This window comes from Gracilinanus agilis, chromosome 3 (assembly GCF_016433145.1).
Source record: "Gracilinanus agilis isolate LMUSP501 chromosome 3, AgileGrace, whole genome shotgun sequence".
Classification (NCBI taxonomy): domain Eukaryota; kingdom Metazoa; phylum Chordata; class Mammalia; order Didelphimorphia; family Didelphidae; genus Gracilinanus; species Gracilinanus agilis.
The window spans coordinates 281,018,003-281,037,266 of record NC_058132.1 but is presented as its reverse complement, the minus strand read 5'-3'; the positions used below and the strand labels follow the sequence as shown (position 1 = coordinate 281,037,266).

The 19,264-nt window shown below is 35.6% G+C and overlaps 1 protein-coding gene across 1 annotated transcript in view; it reads left to right on the top strand.

Annotated features, from left to right (window-relative positions):
- MBD5 (methyl-CpG binding domain protein 5) overlaps nt 1-19,264 on the top strand; it is a 128,375-nt gene that overhangs the window by 74,417 nt on the left and 34,694 nt on the right. The window contains exons 6-8 of the mRNA XM_044669887.1: nt 546-2,672; nt 15,623-16,648; nt 18,327-18,538. Of these exons, the coding sequence (XP_044525822.1) occupies nt 546-2,672; nt 15,623-16,648; nt 18,327-18,538 (3,365 nt within the window). The remainder of the gene's footprint in view (nt 1-545; nt 2,673-15,622; nt 16,649-18,326; nt 18,539-19,264) is intronic.

Genomic DNA, 19,264 nt, shown 5'->3' with positions numbered 1-19,264 from the left:
CACCCAGCAGAAATGTAGAAAAGGGAAATGCCACTCTGAGTCCATCAGTGACCATGGACAAAATATTCAATTTAACCCCAAGGAGAAAGAAGACATGTGTCATAGAAAGTTAAGTAACACTGTTTAAATAGCACATGTTCACCAGTTGGAAAGAACATTGCACACTAGAAATACTATTATGCTCTAAGAGTTGAAGGAATGTGGAAAATGGTAAATAATTGAATGATCAAGGAAGTTGTTATGTATGTGACTTATCCCTACAGGGGTAGGGGGGCTTTAGATAAGATGGAAGGAAAGGTTTTTAAGACAAGAGAAACAAAGTGAGCCAAGCCTTGGAGTCAGAAATGAAAGAGAAGTCGGTGCTAAGTGGCAAGTGTCCAACTTTGGACAGCAATAAGAAAGGCTACCTAAAATTGACAAATAGAATGCATGTGCCCCTTTAAGCTCTAATTTATAAGATGTTAGACTTCAGACATACACTAATATCTATCATTTTCAGAATATTAACAGGTGTTTGTATTTTTTTGTTTTTCTTTTAATATCAGGTGCAACTCCAATAGTAACTTCACGGGCAGCAACTCCAAGATCAATGAGAACTAAATCACATGAAGGAGTTACAAATTCTGTAATGCCAGAATGTAAGAATCCTTTCAAGTTAATGATTGGAGCTTCTAATGCCATGGGAAGGCTTTATGTTCAAGAGCTGACTGGAAGCCAGCAACAAGAACTTCATTCTGTCTATCCTAGGCAGAGATTGGGCAGCAGTGAGCATGGTCAAAAATCTCCATATCGTGGCAGTCATGGTGGACTTCCTAGTCCAGCTTCATCAGGATCCCAGATATATGGAGATGGCTCAATCTCTCCTAGGACTGACCCACTTGGAAGCCCTGATGTTTTCACAAGGAGTAGTACTGGTTTTCATGGAGCTCCTAACTCTAGTCCTGTTCACATGAATAGGACTCCTCTTTCTCCACCCTCAGTAATGCTACATGGTTCTCCTGTACAGTCATCCTGTGCAATGGCTGGAAGGACTAATATACCTCTCTCCCCAACCTTGACTACAAAGAGTCCAGTAATGAAAAAACCAATGTGTAATTTTTCAGCTAATATGGAAATACCACGAGCAATGTTCCACCACAAACCACCCCAAGGCCCACCTCCCCCTCCACCACCTTCTTGTGCTCTTCAGAAAAAGCCATTAACATCAGAAAAAGATCCACTTGGCATTCTAGACCCTATTCCTAGTAAACCAGTAAATCAGAACCCTATTCTCATTAATCCTACCAATTTCCATTCAAATGTCCACTCTCAGGTACCTGTGATGAATGTAAGCATGCCTCCTGCTGTTGTTCCTTTGCCAAGTAATCTCCCTTTGCCAACTGTTAAACCTGGCCACATGAACCATGGAAGTCATGTTCAAAGAGTTCAACATTCAGCTTCAACCTCCCTGTCTCCTTCACCAGTGACATCCCCAGTACATATGATGGGAACCGGAATTGGAAGGATTGAGGCATCACCCCAAAGATCACGTTCATCTTCCACATCATCAGATCATGGGAATTTCATGATGCCACCAGTAGGACCCCAATCTACTTGTAGTGGTATTAAAGTTCCACCCCGGTCACCACGATCAACAATAGGGTCCCCAAGACCATCAATGCCATCAAGCCCTTCCACCAAGCCTGATGGACTTCATCAGTACAAGGACATCCCCAACCCATTAATTGCTGGAATGAGTAATGTACTAAATGCTCCAAGCAATGCAGCATTTCCTACTGCATCTGCTGGAAGTGGACCTTTAAAGAGTCAGCCTGGTTTGCTGGGAATGCCTTTAAATCAGATTTTGAACCAGCACAATGCTGCCTCCTTTCCAGCAAGTAGTTTACTCTCAGCAGCAGCCAAAGCACAGCTAGCAAATCAAAACAAACTTGCTGGTAACAACAATAACAGCAGTAGCAATTCTGGAGCTGTTGCCAATAGTGGCAACACCGAAGGACATAGCACTTTAAATACCATGTTCCCTCCTACTGCCAACATGCTTCTACCAACAAGTGAAGGGCAAAGTGGCCGAGCAGCACTAAGAGATAAATTGATGTCTCAGCAGAAAGAATCTATGAGGAAAAGAAAGCAGCCAACTACTACTGTGTTGAGTTTGCTTAGACAGTCTCATATGGATAGTTCTGCAGTTCCTAAACCTGGTCCTGACTTGATAAGGAAGCAAAGTCAAGGTTCATTTCCCATCAATTCCATGTCTCAATTACTGCAGTCCATGAGTTGTCAAAGCTCACACATGAGCAGCAATAGTTCCACTGGTTGTGGGAGCTCCAATCCTGCTTTGCCTTGCTCTGCTAACCAGCTGCATTTCACAGATACCAATATAAATTCCAGTGTTCTTCAAAATTCATTGACACAGAACTTACCTTTAAGAGGGGAAGCCATGCACTGCCAGAATGCTAACACCAACTTCATCCATGGTAGCAGCCCAGGGCCAAACCACCATCTTGCAGGCTTAATAAATCAGATTCAGGCTAGTGGGAATTGTGGAATGCCAGGCATGGCTTTAGGAGGTCCATTACACCCAAACCCACCTCAGTCAAGGATTTCAGCATCATCCACTCCAATGATACCAAACAGCATTGTTAGCAGCTGTAATCAAACAAGTTCTGATGCAGGTATGGTTTTATTTTAAAATGGTACCCAGGGGTTCACTAGAGTTTTCTAGTACTTTTTGACCTATACCAAAATATATCGTTACAAAAATGAATCCTTACCCATTTCAAAGACATATCAATATCTTTATTATTTTTGACTTTGTAAAGAGCTAAATATTTGCTTTAAAAATGCTAGACAAGAAGATACCATGTCAGTAATAATAATAATAATAATAGGTTTTGGAGTTCTCTAAAATTTACAAAATGTTTTACATACTCATTGGAGTCTGACAAGAATCCTGTGTTGGTCAGAGCTTGTATTTTTTTTTTCAGTAATCTGTGTTGATTTTATCATTCTGTTTTTTTGAGTTAGTCATATAATCTTCCAAATTGCTCAAATTCAAAAGGAACAAACAAGGCAAGGCTTTCTGTTACTCGATTTTGTTCATCCCAACATAAAACCTTCTTCACTAACAGAGAGATATTTTCAGATAAATGTAGCTCATCCTGAAAAATTCAAAGGGAAAGAAAGCTTTATATTTTTAAGGATACTAACCAAAAGCAGATAGATAAGTAAATGAATACAAAGGATGATAAGAAGTTTTAGAAATTTCTTATCTTTTTCTTATGCTAGTCTACTATCCTTTATCCTCACTTTTCTCAGAAAACTTGTAGCGAATATTAGTTGTTCGTGTTATTTTAAAATGAAAAATTGGAGGTTTTCATTATGATGATAAAAGAAATAATGGAAAGAATTGAATTTTTAAAAAACAATAGACATCATGCTTATTATTAGTACAAAAATAGATACAGTGATAAATGAAGATTTTTTTGCAGTATAATCTTAAAAAGTAATGAAATGATGAAGAATCACTGTTAACTGCTTATATTAGAGAAAATGAAATCAATTAATTCAAACAAACCTGTTAAGCCTTTAAAATGTTGGAAAGAAGAAGCAAAATTAAAACTAAGAGCATTCAAGATTTAGAGTAGACAGGATGTCTAAAATGTGTGTCATACACCCAGAGAATTTTTATGCTCTATTTTTTTAAGAATACTGATTCACCAATAAGACAACTTGTCGTTTCATTGTTATTTTTCTCCTAGTATTTATAGTTTCCATGTTTTATATTTGGGTGGCATTTTATTGAACTGATTTTTCCTGGTTACAAAAACAGTGGTTTTAGAAAAACAACTATATATGGGAATCAGTGATGCTTTTGCAATTTTTAAAATGCATATGTTTGTGTATATATGTTTTACCAACTTGGAAAAAGTGTTATCAGCTATTTATCTTTGTTGTTACTGTTGAAATCAGATATTTTTCACCTGGTGTTGCAAAAAATGCTGCCATCTATAGCAGTTAACTGTATGGTATTTTCTTGAATAGTTTTTAAAAGATCTGTTCACTGTGCTTTTGTCTTTGGCTGAAATAGAATATATGGTTCCGGAAATATTTGAACATATAATCAGTTTATATGGTTCTCTGACTGCACATGAAATTTATTCTTTGATGAGTTATACTATGAAAATCCCTAACAGGATCTTTTCCAAGGCTCATATCCTTTTGCAGATAATTCTGTGGTAGAGCTATACAAATGAAAAACTGGCCCTATGCATACAATAAGCTGAAGTTAATTAAAGTCAGTGACTTCAGTTAAAACTGTATAGATAAACTTTACACACATTTCATATTTAGATCAGAATTAGTTAGTCCTTTTGGGGTTGCTCTCCTTTTTAACTATTAATACTTCCTCATCTTTTTTGATTTTATAACTTTTTGTTAATTTGTCAGTATTTTTATTTTTCTAATATATAAAACCAATTTTTACACTCTAATTTTCTTTAATTTTTATATGTTAGAGTTTCATTTTTTCACCTTTCTACCTTTTTTCTCCTTATTTGTACTTTCTTTGAAAAATTCCTGACCTACAGTGGTGATTTATACAAAGTATCAGAACACACTGGTTAAAAATCAGTTATTAAATGAAAGTTTTTTAGTTGAGGAATGACCAAAAAAGACAAAAATAAAAATCATGCTAATATATCCAAGGAAATGTCAATAAGCAGAAAGTTTTTTTTTATTGTCAGTAATTTTTTTAAATAAACAAAACCAAACCAACTTAGAGATATGATTATGAAAGTCAATATGTTTAATTACTAACAGCTATTTTAACAAGCCACTTTTGGTAAAGGTTTCATCTGCCTGTTCTTCTAATTTATAGTAAAGCTGTTGTGCCTACTAAAAGTACTATTCTTTTATATACTTAGCTTAAGCATACATATAACGTGTGATAGGCTGAATTCAGAGCTCATTAAAGAGGCAATATGATAGTTCATAAGATCACAAATTAAGATCCTGAAGAGGCTTTAGAGGCCAGCTAAATGTAACTCTTTATTTTGTAGATGAAGAAACACATCTAGAGGTATGAATTGACTTGTCCACGGTCATACAGGTAGACACTGGGCAGATTTGAAGCCAGTATCACACTGACTTAATAAAATCAATCAATAAAAAGCAGTTATTAATTAATATGCACCAGATTCTGTGCTAAACACTGGGGATACAAAGAAAATTAAAATAGGCCCTCCCGTTAATGAGCTTACATGAAGGAGACAGCACATCAAGAACGAGGTACATGCCAAATATATATCGAGTGGATAAGAAGCAGTATGAAAGAGAGCTGTGCTGAGACCGCTAGGAAAGGCCTCCTGCCATACAGAGGATCTGAGCTGCAACTTAATGGGAAGCCAGAAAAACGGGAAGCCTCTGTGAGGAGGGCATGTTCATTAAAGAACAGTGGTGTAAGCATCTATTATGCAAGCAAGGGGGCAAGAAGTTACTTTGTATTTCAGAAACTTATTCATAGTAATGATCATCGTCCTCTTCATCATAACGTACATGTACATAATGCTTCATGGTTTACAAAGTACTTACATACTGTATCTCATCTGATCTTCACACCCAACCTGTAAGGTAGCTAGTACACATGTTTTATTTTCCCTGTTTTACATGTAAGGAAAATCTGAGACTTACCAATTGATGACTTGCCAAAAGTAAAAGGACCACTAATAAAATGGCAGGAACGGTTTTGAGCCTGGTTTTGACGTATAGTGTTGATTCTACTATATCACTATGTTCACAAGTAACAACTTAAGTCCATCAGACAGGCAGTATATACCGTACTTCAGGACTTTGAGGTATACGTTTTACTTTCTAGCTAACTGGCAGGTCGTCCTACTCAACTTTCACCATTCATTCCTGGCTTAGGATGTTGTATGCTTAGAATTAGACAGTTTATTTGATAACAGATCAATAATAGATAATCTATAATAGAACTTTCAGAAATTGACCATTTTGTTGTCTATCCACCAATGTGTTAAGAGTTGATTTTTTTTTTTTATCACTGGCCCATAGCATTTAATTAAGTTAGATTTCTTGGAGGGGGATATGTAAGGTGAACTTGGAATGATGTGATCTAGCAGATGGTAAAAGAAAGATCATGCATGCTAGGTGAATAGCAGAACTTTAAACAGAAAACCTGAGGGGAAAAAATGGATCCAATTTTAGTCTTTAAGGGAGTTAAGTATGTTCCCCAAAGTAACTTGACTTTGTTAGCTAGACTGTCTCCAGGTTAAATGCTTTTCCCACTCTACTACATTAACTGACTTGTAAAGATTTGAGATTTGAATAATTCTTTGGGCAGAGCTTTGGGGAGAACACATACTTAGGAAGCTGGAGGCTCCATCTTGACTCTCCTCCCTCTCTCTTTTGGTGATCTATTTTATGAACCCTGTTTGTTTTAGTTATTACCTCTGTGGGGATCATTTTCAAACTTACATATCTCCATATCCATTCTTTTCTTCTCATTTCAGTCCTACATTTACAAAGATTTGCAGATGGTCTCAAGGCCTTTTCTAGTTCTAAATCCCATCCTTTCCCCATCTTTTTATTGTTACCATAAGTTCCCGAAAAGTAAAGAAACCAATATTCATATTTAACTTGATTCTTCATTCACTTTCAGAATAACTCCATGAAGGAGAAGGAATTCGTTGCCTTTTCTTTTCTCAGATAAGGAGATAAAGGCACTGAGAGATTAAGCAACAGAGTCTTTGGGTTTACTTGTTTTGGTTTAGCACCTATTAATAAAAGAATATTATTTCATTTAGTGATAACTTTTCATTTGTTCACATCAGCGTTTAGGTAAATGAAGAGGACAGTTCTGTTAGGAATTGTGAATGATTAATTCATAACTACTGCTGAAAATATTTGCACTCAGACCAAACAGTTTCTATATAGTCAATCACTATTTGATTCATAAGGCCTTAACAATTTACTCCTGCTTATTCTCTAATCAAACACCGAAATTGCATCTAATTTCCTAGATTTAATTTTAGTGATAGTAAACTTTAAAACTGTGGCTATTTCTCAAAGTAGTACAAAAGGAGCTATTATTTCTCTTTTTTTTCCTGGGCATGATTTTTTTAAATTGATGATATTTTGCTACAACAAACTGTCAGACTAGTGCCCTGAATGAATACAAGATCTAAGAGTCACATGTCAGTTTTTAAGGACTCTGAAATGATACATTTCTTAAGTTTAATGCATTTTTCTATTCTATTATGCTTATATATATTTACATATAAATCTAACATTATCATTATAGAAAATTTTATGTAATGTATATTTGTAAGATAAAATTGATTGTATTATTTTAGCGCATTTGCCTTACAAAAAGAGATAATTTTAGAGTTATGTCAGCAAACATTGGGCAGTGCCAAGAGGTTTTATTAATTACAGTAGCTTTTGAATGTAAAGTTCTTCCTAATATTGTCACATGTTCTAAAAGACAATAAGATCAACAGCCAAAAAATGAAGTTTCTTATTTCATCTGTATCACTGACAAACACAATGACCTACCTGGGAAAAGTCATAATTTTTCTGGCAATCAAGTTTCTTTACTTGTCTCCTTACCTTGCTTCTTACAGTCACGTATTTTCCTAGATATTACAAACTCTCTTGGCTCCTTTTCTAGAAATAAACTAGCTATATTTTTAATGACCCAAAGAGGGCATTATCATATCAAGAATGCCTTTTACCTGGTTATACTGATATAATTTTGTCTTTTAATCATTCTTTTGTTTGTTCTGCACCTGTGATTTCACCTGTATGGAAACTCCTAAAGAGATTATTTGCTCTACCAAGGCTAAGTCTTCCACCCCTCTGCAACTTATACTCTTAGAGAGTGGCCTTGGGCTATGAGAGATTGAGTGACCTATCCCAGGGCACGAAAGCCAGAATATATCAGAAGTGGAGTTTGAACTAGAGTGGGACTTGAACTCCAGGTGGGATTTCTATGGACCAAACCAAAGTACTTCTCAATCACTACCTTAAGCTTAACCTGCAGCTGGTTTGTTGGAATTTTTGTTTTATTTTGTTTCTCTCTTTTAGTCACAACCACCACAACTCGTGCCAATCAGCAAGTTGACTTTTTTGGTGCATTTTTTTATCATATTCCTAGGCCTGGATCAGTAGTTGGGAAAATTACTCATGATCCAAATGAGGTTGGAATGTATTTTGTGGAAGCTGTCCATATAGAGTGTTTTTATAGGTGTATCCTCTTTTATGAACAGCATGTTTAAAAACCCACACTTATAAAACCAATAAATTAAGATATGATTATAGATATCATAGCTATTCTTTAAATGCTGAGTTGAGGTTGTATTTCTTTCTTTGCCTGTGGGATACAAACAACCTGTCATAGAGTTTGGGATCAGAAAAAAATTTTTTTAAGAGAAATAGCTATAACTTCCAAAAGAAGAAAAAAATCAGAAACGTTATTTCTAAAATTCCATTTATTTCACTTCTCAAGTCCATATTAATAACTGAAGAAGATATGTTTTTTAGTCTGATCCTTCCAACTATGCTCCTAAAAGTCCCTGTTTTAACAGTTGATAAAAATAAAAATCAATGAAAGTGATATACTATCCCTTTCCATAGAGCATCATGATATAATTTCTAAATTTGACCCTTAATAAAACTGACCTCAGAGAAATCACTTTACTTCTATGAATCCATTTCCTTATCTACAAAATAAGTAAGTTGGACTAAATGATATTCAGAATCTCTTCCAGTTCTAACTCTGCGATCCTATGGAATCCCATGGAGCTTTACTAAATAAATATATTAATCATTTCTACTATTTTCTTTCCTGAAGACTTTTCTCAATCAATTAACAAATATTTATTAAGCAGTTACTGTGCCAGATACTGGACTTAATGCCCAGGATACAAAATAAGACAATCCCTACCCTCAGGGAGCTACAATCTAATGGGAAAGACAACATGCAAACAAATGTCAATACATGTGAGATTGGAATGTATTTTATGGAGACTATCTCTATAATTGTGTTTTAAAAGTATATTCTATTTTAAGAAGAATAGCATACTAAAAACCTATACATAAAATAGGCATGATAGCTTTTCTTCAAAGGCTGAGTTGAGGGTATATTTCTTTGCCTATAGATTGATGCAGAGTTGGGGATCAGAGAAAGTTTAATTGAAACAAGTGTAACTTTCATTGGAAGAGCAATCAAAAAAATTACAAAATAACATCATTAAACATTTATTAAGCACCTAATATGTGCAAGGCACCATGCTAAGTACTGAAAATACAAAAAGGAGGCAAAACATAGTCCCTGCTTAAGTCAGGGAGACAACATACAAATAAAAGTCATTCCAAGGGAGGTTAGAATGAATTTTATAGAGGCTCTATAAATCCAAGATAAATATGAAAAAAATTTACAGAGGGAAGGTACTGGAATTAAGAGAATTTAGAGAAAGCTTCCTGTGGAAGGTGGGATTTCAATTGGAACTGAAAAAGGAGCCAGGAAGGTTAGTAGTTGGAGAAAAGGAGGAAGAGTTAAAGCAATTCCTCCTCCCATCAGGAATTTATCTTCCAGGTATACTAATTATATATACTATATATATAACATGTATTATATTTATAATATATAATAAAAATACTAATTAATTTGCATCAAGTAAAGAATAACCATCTCCAAACATTGAATAAGATGCAGAAATGCTTCCCAAAATGTAGTCTGAAAATACAAAAATTTTAGCTGTGTAAAAAAACAAACACATTAACAAAGAAATTTTAGTTAAAAATAGTCTCACCAGAACGTGACAGTTTAAAATAAATTGAATGGAAAGATATCCAACCACTAATTGCATCCAGTCATTAAAATCCATTCTAGTTTAATACATTATTGATAAACTGATGGCAATAATAAACAAGTGGCTTCAGGAACTCACTTGTGGATGATTCACCTGCTGAACTTATCTCTGCATTTTGATTTGAGGTTCTGAAACATACTTCAAGAACCTAGATTTTTCTCTTCTATTTTCCAACCATCTCTATATTTTCCAACCATTCATCTTACTTGTATCCTTTATTTCTTGATATTATGTAGATATATACAAGAGGATCAAATATCATTTTTTTCATTATCTACATATAACTCAGATAATTCCCTAAGAGCAAATTACTAGCAATAAAGCCCCCTTTTGTCAACACTATATCTAGAATAGTTTATATATTTAGAGTAAACTTCCTCAAAGTATTATGAAATCTATGAAAGACAGGAATGAAACTTCCTTAGTGATTTATGATCATCAGTTGAATCAGTTCTTACCCACCCATAAAGTCAGATGGATATAATGTATGACCTTTTCATTCTTTTCTTAGTTTCAAAAAAATTATTTTTAAGTTCATGTGATAAAAATTAAAAATCATTAATTTATTCAGATCAGTCAGTTTGTTTAAAAGTATTTTTATTAAGTACTTACTATTATCAGGTACTATGCTAAGCACCTTAGAGAAAAAAAAAATATACAAGAAAGTATATATGGGAAACATATGAAAGAGAGACTGACAGAGAGAGTAAGAGAGAGTAGGAAGTAATATCAGAGAAGGCACTCTCATGAGAGGGGCTGATTTGGTTGGCACTAAGAATTATCTCTTGTGGAAGGTGGGATTTGAGCAGTCTTGAGGGAAGCCAGGAGGTCAAGCTAGGAATTAGAGCATTCCAAGTATAGGAGCAGCCATTGCAAAGCCATTCAGTGCTAGATTTGAAAAACAGACTAACCAAAGGGGAATAAAGCGTAAGAAGGCCAAAAAGGTAGGAAGGGGCTAAGCTGTGAAATGCTTTAAAAGCCAAACAGAGGGTTTTATATTTAATTCTGGAAGTAATGGGGGAGCCACTGGAATTTAATAGCGGGACAACACAGTCAGACCTGTGAGAAAATCACTGACAGTGGAGTGGAGGCTGGGCTTGACTGAAGAGAGACTAGAGCAGCCATGGCAAACCTTTCAGAGATGGAGTGCTGGGCCCTACCTCCAACCCCCAGAAGCTGAGTGCCAGGCCACACACCCCCCACCAACCCCATGCAGGGGAGGGAGAACTCCCCCACTGGGCTGCTGGACAGAGGGATGGGTGAAGTAAGGAATGTCCTCAGTGAGTGTAGAGAGTGGGAGGGGAGTGGTCCAAGGGCTCTGCTCTCTTCTAGCTCTGCCACCTGTGAGTTGTCCACCTTCCCCCCTATGCATTCCCATTGGTTGCTGGGCAGAGGGGTGGGGAATGTGAAATAATGTCATCGGACTTGATGGAGGGGGGAGGGGAGCAGCTCTGCCCAAGTCCTTCTACCCCTCTAGTAGCCAACTGGGGTGGGGGGTAGTCACGTGCTCACAGAGAGAGCTCTGTGTGCCATCTTTGGCACCCATGCCATAGGTTTGCCACTGGATAGAGGTAGGGAAACCAAGAGTATTGCAGTAGAACAGGCAAGAGGTGATGACAAGTTGCACCAGAATGTGATTGGAAAAAAAGACCCATGTGAAAATAAAAATAAGATTTGGCTATAGATTATATTTGTGGGATGAGTGCTGGTAAACTAATAAAGATGACCCTGAGGTTGCAAGACTGGGTGATCAGAAAAATGCTAGTACCCTCTACAGCGATCCAGGGGGGCAGTGATGGCCAGAGGTGCATTTATCTTTCCTATTAATTTCCAGGGGGCTAAGTAATATTTTTTCTGGAAAGGGGTGGTAGGCCAAAAAAGTTTGGGAACCACTGCCTACAGGAATAAGGAAGTTTGGTTTTAGAGAAAGAATAATGAGCTCTATTTTGTATATGAGTGTGAGATGTCTGTGGATTATCTCATTAGAAATATCCAATCAGCAGCTGAAGATGTGAGACTAGAAATCAGGTGAGAGGTTAGGGCTGAATTATAACTATGAGAGTCATCTGCATAAAGCTATTAACCTATGGAAGCTGAGGAGATCACCAACTGAGGAAGTATAAAATGGTAGTAGGAGAGGACCCACAACTGCCCTTTGGAATATACCCAGGACCAGAGGATGTTATCTAGAGGAAAATCCAGCAAAGATGAGAAGTAACAGTTAGACACATAAGAGAAGAACCAAGAAAACACTGCCATAAAAACCTCGAGAGAAAGAATATTCAGAAGAGGATAAACAATCCTGTCAAAGCCTATAGAGAGGTCAAAAAGGATGAAAACTGAGATGTTTATAGTCTACTAACCAGTTCTTAATTATTTGTGATTAAATAATGCCAATTAATGAAACAAGCCACTAGTTTTAGACAATGGTTTCAACCTCTTCCTTCAAATTTTACCAAGAACTACAGTGAACTGTTTTGAATTTGATCTCCATTAATTTTACTGTTAACCTGCCTATAGTATGTTACAGGGACCACACTGGAATTTCAATAGTGGTAATTAAAATACTTTGAATTCCACCATAACTCTTGGGAATTTATTATTTTTGAAATTAGCAAGTATATGTGGTTACACAGACAACAGAATCCCAGAATTTGAGAGTGGGAAGGGATTTCAATGCCATCAGGCACAAAAAGAAATTGCTTTATGTAACCAAGTGGTCGTCCAACCTCTTAGTGAAGACTTTAAAGAAAAGAAAACCTTCCATGTTTTGAGGCAGCCTTGTTGAACAACTCTTTTGAACAAGTGTTAGGAAGTTCTTCCTAACATGAAGCCTAATTATATGCTTTCTTTCATCTCCCAACTCATTGTTCCTTTGTAACAAAAAGAACAAGTTTAATCCCTCCTCAACATGGTAGTCCTTCAAATGAATGATCATCCTTCTTGTCCATTGGCAGTAACTTAACAAATGTAATAATAATCATGGGTAGGAAAATATGTATAAGTAATGGTAATGTTCAAATTAAATAAAAATAAAGAAAACATATGAAGGCTAATATAAATTATTACTTTAAGATAGATTAAAAACCTTTTGAAAAGATTTTTCAATACCTTAATATCTAGAGTATTTCTATAGATGATGTTATAAAATATATCTAATTTATTTTTGTTGAAAGGGGAGTACATATAGTCATCAACCACTGAACAATAACCCAAGAGCAATGATGGGCAAACTACGGCCCTGAAATGTTCTATCCGGCCTTGCAACATTATTCCTAATCTGATGAATACAGTGAGTAGGATACAACACAATGAAAATTCAAAAGAGTTGCCTTAGAAACAGACAGACAGATGAGCATTTCTTTTCCTTTGGCCCCCTCTTTAAAAAATTTGCCCATCACTGCCCTAGATCATCCACTAAATGAGCAGCTGAGATATACAAGTAATTTTTAAAAAAAATTATGACCAAAACCACATCTGCTTGAATGATTATATTATGGCTAGCATCATTTCTTTAGTAGTTTTGGCTAGTGAACTCTTTAAGTTTGTCAAAAAATTGCTTCTTCCTTGAGTCTTAAATATGTTGGTTTGTCAGTGGCAGATGAAAGGTTAATAATAAAACCTTTGTGAAAATTTTTCATAAATAAAATTTTATCCACACACTTGAGTTATTTTATTTTTTGTTTGACTTCAAAGTAAAGGTGCTATGTAAATTTAAGTGTTATTATTTTAGAAGATAAGAAAAAAGTGATAATGATTGCCAATAAATTAATTTTATTATCTCATTTTTAAAGATTATTTCCAAATCCAATATTGGGAAGTACATATTTATTAAAGATGTAATAGACATTAATATACAATGAAATGTTTATACTTTTATAGTAAGCCAGAATTCATTTTAAAGAAACTCTTCTGTATGCCTGTGTCAACGTTCAGTAATCTTCTGTACTATATTCTATAATGCTCAAACAATTTCATTTAATAATTCAGAAATGTTTATGTATGAGACCTTTAAGTCATCTACTTAATGTGTACCTAAAAAAAAAACTTATCATGATATGTGAACATAATGATATGTCTTGCCCTACCGAAGTCCTGTAAAAATTTTAAGTATTCCTCTTCCTTGCTACTGTTTCCTAAGTACTGATGTTTCAGTACTTGAACAAAAGATGGAACACTTGAATTGTACATTTTTATTGACCTTTTAAGGTACAACAAAAATATTTAATCTATTATTTATGTATGTATAAATATTGTTTTGACAATACTCTTCTTTAGAAAAGTTATTGTAACGAAGCAGACTAAAGGTATGATTCAAGAATATGTAGGTTACAACTTGATAAAAATTATTTCTTTAAAATATAAGCATATATTCAATAGTCATAAGTGATCTATGACATGTATGTTATGCAAAACAACATAGGCAGAATTTTTATGGATAACTACGAGATTAGTAGAAGATGTTTTATGGAATGCCTATGAAATAACATTTATAATTTTTCAAGGCAATTTTTTGTTTTGAAATATGAAACTGTTGACATTCTTTTAATCATCTTCATAATCAATAAGTATTTTTATTAAGACTTAAGAGAGAATATGTAGTCATACTTCTTTAATTCTGAGTATTTAAGTGGACCAGCTTGAATTATTGAAACATGTCACTCTTATTTTCCTTAAAAGTATTTTTCTTGTGGGCAGCCAGGTGGTTCAACAGATTTAGAGACAGGAGGTCCTGGGTTCAAATATGGCCTCAGATACTTCCTAGCTAATTGTTCCAGGCAATTAACCCTCATTGCCTAGCCCTTACTTCTGCTTTAGAACTAATAGACAATATTGATTTTAAGATGGAAGGTAAGGGTTTGACACACACACAAAAAAAAAAAAAAACCTTTAAAAAATGTTTTTGTCTGTACTCTAATGAAATAAACAGAAATCAAGAGACAGTTAAAAACTTGAAGTAATTTATTTGAAACTATTTTAGGATCTGAGAATGTTAGAAAAATGTACTATTTTCTGATATGTAATTGTTAATTGGTCAATGTTTGATAAAATGCAAAACTTTAAGTGCACAACTCTTTGCTACCTCAATAAAATCTTACTTGTAATTGAAAAAAATGGGGATGGTGTGTGTGCAAAGGCATAGAACATGTTTTGTAACAAAGTCAAAGGAAAAAAATGCATGTTGAAATTTTGTGAGAGATGCATTCATCCTCTTTTCATCTCCTTTTACATGTCATAGTTGAACAACGTACTTCACTTACAAGAACAACTTTTCACAAGTTTACCTATGCCCTTCGGTTTTTTTGTCTGCTCCTTACCTGCTTGGGGTTGGGGTGGGGTGAGGATTAGAGGGAGGAGAAGTAAATTATGATGTATTTTTTTAAGAAATTAAATCGTATTACATCCAAATCCGTGTAGCAACTTGAACTGCTAACAAAAATCTGTAAAATAGAGGTCCCTTTTTTCTACACACAAAATTAAAATTTACTTGCAATTAACAATCATTCCTTGATGTACAAAGTCTCTCTAAACACATACCTGGAATAAGTCATGGTAACCTTTTTTTTTTCCAAAGATCATAAGTAACATTATTGTCATCATTACAGAATGATAGAGTTCACATTCACAAGGTCTTACTGTACTTTATTAATAGAAGTAATTCTCAGTTGTAACCAGTATAATACATTCTCCCTTAATAGCCATAATTAATTTTGGTTGCTTTTTTATTTTAGGAGGTTCAGGACCATCGTCATCCATAGCCATAGCTGGCACCAACCAACCCGCCATCACAAAGACAACATCTGTTCTTCAAGATGGTGTTATAGTTACCACTGCCGCAGGAAGCCAACTGCAGAGTCAGCTGCCCCTTGGGAGTGATTTTCCTTTTGTTGGCCAGGAGCACACACTTCATTTTCCACAAAACAGCCCTTCAAACAACAATCTTCCGCACCCTTTGAACCCCAGCCTCCTCAGTTCTCTACCTATCTCTCTTCCAGTGAATCAACAGCATCTCCTAAACCAGAATCTATTAAATATCCTGCAGCCTTCAGCAGGAGAAGGCAAGTCTGAGGTCAACCTCAACCCTTTAGGTTTTCTCAACCCGAATGTAAACGCTGCTTTAGCTTTTCTCTCCGCTGACGTGGATGGGCAGGTATTGCAACCTGTTCATTTTCAGCTCTTAGCCGCCCTGCTTCAGAACCAAGCCCAAGCAGCTGCCATGCTTCCCCTGCCATCTTTCAATTTGACCATCTCAGATCTTTTGCAACAGCAAAATAACCCTTTACCCTCATTAACACAGATGACAACCCCACCAGACCATTTGCCAAGCAGTCAGTCAGACAGCAACAGAGCTGAGACCCTTTTAACCAACCCCCTGGGGAACCCTTTACCAAGCTTTTCAGGCAGCGACACTACTTCTAACCCCCTGCTCCTCCCCGCTGTCACTGGGGCCTCAGGATTAATGGCCCTGAATCCCCAGCTCTTGGGAGGTGTCCTGAACTCGGCATCGGGCAACACTGCTAATCATCCAGAGGTTTCCATAGCAACCTCCTCCCAGGCAACCACTACCACAACCACTACATCATCAGCAGTGGCAGCACTGACTGTCTCAACACTTGGTGGGACAGCAGTGGTGTCAATGGCAGAAACATTGCTGAACATATCTAATAATGCTGGGAATACACCTGGTCCAACTAAACTCAACAGTAACTCTGTGGTGCCACAGCTACTTAACCCTCTACTGGGGACAGGTCTGCTTGGTAAGTTAAATGTTTTCACAGATTTTTTACAAAAGAATTTTTTTTTTTAATTCTCCTTTCGCCTTTTTAAAAACTCCATTTTGTCACACTAAGTCATGCTTTTGTTTTGTCACAGCTTACTTACGGACTAAAAACAAAAACACACAAGAGTAATCGTGCACATTTTAAAATGGCTTTTTCCCTCCTATCCCTAATTCCAGCAATATTTAAATATCATTTTTGAATTGTTTTCTTTCGTCTGATAATTCCGATGCCACCTCAACATAACACTCCCATGATAACTATGGTTTTCAGATAGTAAAACACAGGTGCATTCTAACAAAGTCTTTTATTTCACTTGTATTCATTGTGGCATCACAGGGTTAGTAGGAATCCCACAGATCTTTAAACAGAGATAGTTTAAAGGCATGTTTTCCAGAGGAACTTAAAATAAAGTAAAATATAAGTGTACAGCCAGCAAAATCACATATAAAGCATTCAAAAGACAAATTTGCATAAGTTCAAGGTAACTAACCGCCCCAATAGATATTGCCACTTCCCTCAGACATTTTCTTTTTCATGTCTTTATTTTTAAAAAATGAGTCATATAGATACATCCTTCTACAAAAAGAAGTGTTAAAAGATGCTTCAGATATCTCGACATGCGTTTTATCATATCATACTCTGTTTTTGACAATGAAATAAAATTCATTGAGTCTACTTTGTTGAATGAGCTAAAAAGCATTATAAAGCCAGTGTTTTTAAGATTGGATCTCCTTATCACACCCAAGGTAGAAGTGCAAGGGCCATTCATAGGCCTAATCACATTACTGATCAGCATGGAAGTTTTGACCTGCTCCATTTCCAGTCTTCTGTTTCCCCACCAACCCTCCTTGAACAAGGGGTATGATCTGGATTTAGTGTAAACATTTTTATTACCTTAATCCACTGCAACTTACAGTCGTTGAGCTCAAAGGAGTCATCAGCCACAGTAGCTGGGATAATAAGTATATGCCACTAAACTCAGCTGAAGTCAATATTTTTTAAACTATAGGAGAATTCCTAATACCTTGACCTCAGAATCACCATGTGAACATAACTTTCAAATTAGGTTAATTTAGAGATTTTAAAGTAGATTTAGTTTCTAAGTAAATTATTCCTACTGTGATGCTAATTGACTTAAAAAATTTTAGATGATAATTTTTTACTTTTCCTACCAACAATGCAGATTTCTAAATTGTTTAGTTTCATTTGGCATCAGTTAAAGACTTGGGCTTTACCAATGAATTTGATAAACAAAAAATATTGCAGAAGTGCATTTGCAAGTAAGGACAAATTGGCATGCAGCTTAATGTAACCACATTTTCATAGTCGCAAAAAGCTTTTAGATACATCAGAAATTTAAAGGAAGTTTTAAAAATAGTTCTTATGAAACAATTCTGCCAAATTTATACAAGTTTTGATCAAATGAAAGATTAAAAACAAGGGTGATCAGAAGTGGTGCCTACAAGATGTGAAAACCATGCGAAATCATCCCTTATATCTTTCTGAGAGCTGAGAGAGGAAAAAAAAATTTGTATTACCTGTGTAATTCCAGCATTTAGTATTTGATTCAGGAATGGCTCTGTTCACAAACATAAGCTTAAGAACTCTTCTATAAATCATGTTGACTTACATTTTTGTGTTTTTGAAACTACAGGTGACATGTCATCAATAAACAATACTTTGAATAACCATCAACTGACTCATCTACAGTCCCTATTAAACAGCAATCAAATGTTTCCTTCAAATCAGCAACAACAGCAACTTCTCCATGGGTACCAGAATCTTCAGGCATTTCAAGGACAGCCCACTATTCCTGGTTCAGGCAACAGTTCAAATCCTATGGCTTGTCTTTTTCAAAACTTTCAGGTACTTTATAGTTATTTTCCTATTATTTGATAATAAAAATTGCAGTACATTGGGGGCAAGGAGTCATAGTACTAGAAGTAAGCATAGGAGGCATAAAATGTATTGACCCATATTTATATAGGGTTTTTCAAATTGTGAATCCTTTCCTTAAAACAGCCCTGTTAGGGGGCAGCTGGGTGGCTCAGTGGAGTGAGAGTCAGGCCTAGAGACAGGAGGTTCTAGGTTCAAATCTGGCCTCAAACACTTCCCAGCTATGTGATCCTGGGCAAGTCACTTGACACTCACCCCTACCCCCCATTGCCTATCCCTTACCACTCTTCTGCCTTGGAATCTATATGGTATTGATTCCAAGACAGAAGGTAAGGGTTTAAAAAAAAAAAAACAGCCCTGAGAACAAGCCATACACATATTATGGTCCCCATTTTACCAAGCAAAAAATTAAAATTCAGGATGCTTAAATAATTTGTACAAAGTCTGGTTTGTAGTAGAGCTAGCTCTTAAACTCCAGGCCTCATAGTCTGAACTATTTGCTGCCTCTCCTTCCTAGTTAATTTTAGTAGAAAACAATGTCTGCAATTAACCCTTTAAATGTCTTATTTCCTTTTGTTAGAATTATGTTTGTAATCTTTTGAGACCTATTAATAACTGTAAGAAGAGGCTGATATGCCATTATAAAGTATATTCATAAATCTTTTGTGATCAAAATAGAAAATGCTGACATTGAGA